We start from the raw sequence: 6,578 nt of genomic DNA, 5'->3' as shown, positions 1-6,578 counted from the left end.
CACTTGCGTGTTTAGGCAATTTGTGCATTAAGCATAGACACAGAGTTCTCCCATATTAACAGGAATTTGATGAAAGAACGTGAGTAGTCCCTCACTATGCTCTAGTTGCCCTTGCGAGGTGGTGATCTTTGGAAGTGAAATACTCCGAAATTACCACATCTTTTAAGGGTCTGAGCTGTGGTGCAGTGGGTTAAAGGCGTACCAGTTATGCCAGTTGCTGTAAGGCTGATGTGCTGGTTAGGGTTCGAATCTCCTGGTGGGAAAGTGTTCGAAGGTTGTAAAATCTCTCTTGAGTGTTTTGGCAATTTGTGCATTGGGCATAGACACAGAGTTCTCCCATATTAACAGGAATTTGATGAAAGAACGTGACTAGTCCCTCACTATGCTCTAGTTGCCCTTGGGAGGTGGTGATCTTTGGAGGTGAAATACTCCAAAATTACCACCTCTTTTAAGGGTCTGAGCTGTGGTGCAGTGGGTTAAAGGCGTACCAGTTATGTCAATTGCTGTAAGGCTACTCTGCTGGGTAGGGTTCGAATCTCCTGGTGGGAAAGTGTTCTAATGTTGTATAATCTCTCTTGAGTGTTTAGGCAATTTGTGCATTAAGCATAGACACAGAGTTCTCCCATATTAACAGGAATTTAATGAAAGAACGCAAGAAGTCCTTTACTATGCGCTAATTGCCCTTGGGAGGTGGTGATCTTTGGAGGTGAAATACTCCGAAATTACCACCTCTTTTAAGGGTCTGAGCTGTGGTGCAGTGGGTTAAAGGCGTACCAGTTATGCCAGTTGCTGTAAGGCTTCTGTGCTGGCTAGGGTTCGAATCTCCTGGTGGGAAAGTGTTCTAAGGTTGTATAATCTCTCTTGCGTAAATAGGCAATTTGTGCATTAAGCATAGACACAGAGTTCTCCCATATTAACACTTTCGCGCTTTCGAGTAGAGATAACTCGTCACTGGTTTTTCTTACGATTCCGCATAACTGCCTACTTTTCTCGTCAATCGAAAAAATATTTCTATAAATTCCATTTTTTAACCGAAATGGATGGGGATACTCTCAGATTGTTCTCCATGAAATTCCCGTTCTCCCTCACCGAACACATGGCATCTCGGCCTACCCGGTCACGTGGTCGGCCCATTGTTTTGTTGACACGCCAAGTGCCCACAGTGCGCTCCCCTCTCGCGGCAAACGTGACCCGTTTTACGCATTTATTTCCGTTCCGTTTCCGTTCTCGTGTACCTAAAACCCATTCAATACCTTCAACATGGATGCTGCACCAGGAACAAGCAGTGGAACGCAAAACAAAGGTAGGAAATCTAGGAAAGCAGAAGAGATCGCCAGGATTTTCGATCTGTATCGTGGGGTCAATCTCACTCCATCCAAGATTCCCGACGTTGTTGAAGCCTTTTCAGGGTCTTCTGATGATGATTTGGAGGCTGACGAACCGGAAAATGATGTTCTTTATGAGGTTTCCTCAAGTGATGAAGATATTTCGAGTGAGAGTGAGGATGAGAGTGATGAAGAAGCCCCAGCCCCGCCACGCGGTGACCGCACGTGTCCGGTACCAAAGAGGGCTAGGCTGGGTGATGAGTGGAATCGTAGCAATACTCCTCCCATCGTTGATAACTTTACTGCAACCCCTGGCCTAACAATTCCACTACCTGCTACTCCATTGCAGTTTTTACAATTATTTTTCACTAGAGCAGTGGTTGAATACTTAGAGTATGAAACAAATTTGCATGCCACACACGTCATACATCTCATGGCTGAGTCAGCAAGAAAAACGTGGAAACCAGTGTCGGTGAAAGAAATGGCCCGATATTTGGCCCTGTGCATACTGATGGGCATAGTGAAGATGCCTACAATGAGGATGTACTGGCAGACGAATCAGATGTGGCATTGTCGATTCTTCAACTTGTTTATGTCGTCTGCTCGGTTCCAACACATTTCTAAGTTCTTCCACATGTGGCACACTTAGACTACAACGTGGCGCCCCCAAGGATCTGCAACAAGTTGTAAAGGGTAAAATGGCAACCGACACGACCGTATACATGCGTAAGGATAACACCTTTGTTATAGTTTGGAAGGACAAGCGCCCTGTCTCTGTCATCACCAATATCCACAATACCGACACTACTCAAGCACAGCGCAGGAAACGCGTTCGTAAAGGTGACGGGAGAACGGAGTAGAAATTGTGAAAATGAACAAACCCAAGGCCATAGTGGATTACAATAAGTTCATGAAAGGTGTTGATCATTTTGATCAAATGGTCAAATATTATGAGTTTGCAAGAAAAACCCACAAATGGACCAAGAAGATCACTTTCTATTTTCTGCAAATGGCCATGCACAATGCATACGCATTGTATAACCACTACTCAACAGATACAAAAAAACTAACACTATTAGAGTTTCACGCAGTAGGAATAAAAGCCTTATTGGCGTGGAACAGCAAGGAATGGCCAACAACAACAAGTATACCACATGTTCCTGACATAGATGCCAGCGCAGCTCCTCCTGCTGACGCGGCAGTTTCAACACCCGGCCCATCTGGTGCGAGGCGTCCTCTGTTCACCTCAACACCTAAAGCCCACTCATCAACCACAAATTCTGAAATGGACATTGAGGACATAGAACCACTTGATGTTTCTGATTTCATAGAAGATTCTACTACAAGTTTGGTGGTTCCTGTAGAAGACAATATTCTTCCAGTGAATCCAAAAAATACAAGAATTATAGATTCAGAACAACGTCTCAACTACAAGTTGACGCATGAACTCGTGCACTTGGCTAAAAAAAAAAGATGCCGTGTTTGTTACAAGTCTGGCAAAAGGAGGGACGTGATATATGGATGTAAAACTTGTGATGTGGCACTGTGCGCTGCGCCTTGCTACACAAGGTACCACCGAAGAAAGATATTTTGGGTGGAGAAAAAATAACCACCGGCAACAGCTTCACTCCACCTAAGAAACATCAGATGAGCAACTTCAGGATCAGAAGCCTGAAGATGGTGGAGTGAAGAAAAAATGCTCAACTGTTGATCTTCAATCAACATAGACAGGGTAAGTACACCTATTTGGAATTTTTTATCATCTATAAGAAGTTGTATTATATACGTTTTGTAGAGAATTTATTTGCGAATTTTTTGGTACCAGAATGAATATTATATCACATAAACTTCTATGAGTAAAAAAAAAAACACAAAGTATGTTTGGGGGTGTGGAGGGTGTGGCTCTGGGTGTGGCGGTCGTGTGGCAGTGGGTTCCCTTTAGCCGTTGATATATCCAACACGTGGGAAATATTTGTATGTGTTATGTATATGTCTGTTAAGGGAATTTTACTGCGATCACTGTCATACAAATTATAAAATGTTTCAACAAGTATAAACATGAGAAACATCAAACGAACGAAAACAATGCGTTCGTTTCTGCCGTGAACGCATACTGAGCGACGTGGTTCTATATTTGGCGCTTCTCTTACACATGCTTTGTACAAATGTTATACATTTCATCTTATAGAAAATTTTATTGCGAACACATTGGTATAAAAAAGAAATACGTACATAGAAAAGTAGGGTCAGGAAACGTATAAATGTATAAACTTTCCAAGCATGATTTCCCCCCTGTGTTTTCGCCAGTGCGCTCGCGGCTAACTACTCTCCACTTCCCACACTCTTGCGGGTGGGCAATTACCTATATTAAACATTCATATGCAGATGTCCGTGTAGAGAATTTTATTGCGATTCCAATGATACCAAAATTAGCGATGTAGGACAACTGTAGGCTTCGCAACCATTAAGAGAATGGAAACATTTTGTTGCTGTTTGGCGCTCTCGGCGAGTGATCTGCATAGTTTTTTATTTGGTGTTGGGTGTTGATACTCCTTATGCTTGGGCGGCATTTTATAAGTATGCTCTTATAGACAATTTCATTGCGAACACAGTGATACCAAATTTAAATACGTGCGCCTTCAATTATTGTCAGGACAGTCAAAAGAGTGTACACTTTTTCGGTCTTACGCGTAGGGGCGCGAAGTGCCGAAAGCATCTAGGGTATTGATTTTTTTTGAGCGCCGAGAGCGCGAAAGTGTTAACAGGAATTTGATGAAAGAACGTGAGTAGTCCCTCACTATGCTCTAGTTGCCCTTGCGAGGTGGTGATCTTTGGAGGTGAAATACTCCGAAATTACCACATCTTTTAAGGGTCTGAGCTGTGGTGCAGTTGGTTAAAGGCGTACCTGTTATGCCAGTTGCTGTAAGGCTTCTGTGCTGGCTAGGGTTCGAATCTCCTGGTGGGAAAGTGTTCGAAGGTTGTAAAATCTCTCTTGAGTGTTTAGGCAATTTGTGCATTGGGCATAGACACAGAGTTCTTCTATATTAACAGGAATTTGATAAAAGAACATGAGTAGTCCCTCACTATGCTCTAGTTGCCCATGGGAGGTGGAGATCTTTGGAGGTGAAATACTCCGAAATTACCACCTCTTTTAAGGGTCTGAGTGTTGGTGCAGTGGGTTAAAGGCGTACCAGTTATGCCAGTTGCTGTAAGGCCTCTGTGCTAGCTAGGGTTCGAATCTCCTGGTGGGAAAGTGTTCTAAGGTTGTATAATCTCTCTTGCATGTTTAGGCAATTTGTGCATTAAGCATAGACACAGAGTTCTCCCATATTAACAGGAATTTGATGAAAGAACGTGAGTAGTCCTTCACTATGCGCTAGTTGTCCTTGGAAGGTGGTGATCTTTGTAGGTGAAATACTCCAAAATTTCCACCTCTTTTAAGGGTCTGAGCTGTGGTGCAGTGGGTTAAAGGCGTACCAGTTATGCCAGTTGCTGTAAGGCTTCTGTTCTGGCTAGGGTTCGAATCTCCTGGTGGGAAAGGTTTCTAAGGTTGTATAATCTCACTTGCGTGTTTAGGCAATTTGTGCATTAAGCATAGACACAGAGTTCTCCCATATTAACAGGAATTTGATGAAAGAACGTGAGTAGTCCCTCACTATGCTCTAGTTGCCCTTTGGAGGTGGTGATCTTTGGAGGTGAAATACTCCAAAATTACCATCTCTTTTAAGGGTCTGAGCTGTGGTGCAGTGGGTTAAAGGCGTACCAGTTATGCCAATTGCTGTAAGGCTTCTCTGCTGGCTAGGGTTCGAATCTAATGGTGGGAAAGTGTTCTAATGTTGTATAATCTCTCTTGAGTGTTTAGGCAATTTGTGCATTAAGCATAGACACAGAGTTCTCCCATATTAACAGGAATTTTATGAAAGAACGTGAGTAGTCCCTCACTATGCTCTAGTTGCTTTTGGGAGGTGGTGATCTTTGGAGGTGAAATACTCCGAAATTACCACCTCTTTTAAGGGTCTGAGCTGTTGTGCAGTGGGTTAAAGGCGTACCAGTTATGCCAGTTGCTGTAAGGCTTCTGTGCTGGCTAGGGTTCGAATCTCCTGGTGGGAAAGTGTTCTAATGTTGTATAATCTCTCTTGAGTGTTTAGGCAATTTGTGCATTAGGCATAGACACAGAGTTCTCCCATATTAACAGGAATTTGATGAAAGAACGTGAGTAGTCCCTCACTATGCTCTAGTTGCCCTTGCGAGGTGGTGATCTTTGGAAGTGAAATACTCCGAAATTACCACATCTTTTAAGGGTCTGAGCTGTGGTGCAGTGGGTTAAAGGCGTACCAGTTATGCCAGTTGCTGTAAGGCTTCTGTGCTGGCTAGGGTTCGAATCTCCTGGTGGGAAAGTGTTCGAAGGTTGTAAAATCTCTCTTGAGTGTTTTGGCAATTTGTGCATTGGGCATAGACACAGAGTTCTCCCATATTAACAGGAATTTGATGAAAGAACGTGAGTAGTCCCTCACCATGCTCTAGTTGCCCTTGGGAGGTGGTGATCTTTGGAGGTGAAATACTCCAAAATTACCACCTCTTTTAAGGGTCTGAGCTGTGGTGCAGTGGGTTAAAGGCGTACCAGTTATGCCAATTGCTGTAAGGCTTCTCTGCTGGCTAGGGTTCGAATCTCCAGGTGGGAAAGTGTTCTAATGTTGTATAATCTCTCTTGAGTGTTTAAGCAATTTGTGCATTAGGCATAGACACAGAGTTCTCCCATATTAACAGGAATTTTATGAAATAACGTGAGTAGTCCCTCACTATGCTCTAGTTACTTTTGGGAGGTGGTGATCTTTGGAGGTGAAATACTCCGAAATTACCACCTCTTTTTAGGGTCTCAGCTGTTGTGCAGTGGGTTAAAGGCGTACCAGTTATGCCAGTTGCTGTAAGGCTTCTGTGCTGGCTAGGGTTCGAATCTCCTGGCGGAAAAGTGTTCTAAGGTTGTATAATCTCTCTTGCATGTTTAGGCAATTTGTGCATTAAGCATAGACACAGAGTTCTCCCATATTAACAGAAATTTAATGAAAGAACGCGAGAAGTTCTTTTCTATGCGCTAATTGCCCTTGGGAGGTGGTGATCTTTGGAGGTGAAATACTCCGAAATTACCACCTCTTTTAAGGGTCTGAGCTGTGGTGCAGTGGGTTAAAGGCGTACCAGTTATGCCAGTTGCTGTAAGGCTTCTGTGCTGGCTAGGGTTCGAATCTCCTGGTGGGA

At 43.5% G+C, this 6,578-nt stretch overlaps 1 protein-coding gene across 1 annotated transcript; it reads left to right on the top strand.

Annotated features, from left to right (window-relative positions):
• The first annotated feature begins 1,260 nt into the window (after positions 1 to 1,260).
• On the top strand, positions 1,261 to 1,974 carry LOC138366573 (piggyBac transposable element-derived protein 5-like). The gene has a single exon (XM_069327609.1). The coding sequence runs from the start codon at positions 1,261 to 1,263 to the stop codon at positions 1,972 to 1,974; it is 714 nt and encodes a 237-aa protein (XP_069183710.1).
• Positions 1,975 to 6,578: the final 4,604 nt, after the last annotated feature.

This window comes from Procambarus clarkii, chromosome 19, assembly GCF_040958095.1.
Source record: "Procambarus clarkii isolate CNS0578487 chromosome 19, FALCON_Pclarkii_2.0, whole genome shotgun sequence".
In the NCBI taxonomy this organism is placed as follows: domain Eukaryota; kingdom Metazoa; phylum Arthropoda; class Malacostraca; order Decapoda; family Cambaridae; genus Procambarus; species Procambarus clarkii.
This window is presented reverse-complemented; position numbering and strand designations above follow the sequence as displayed.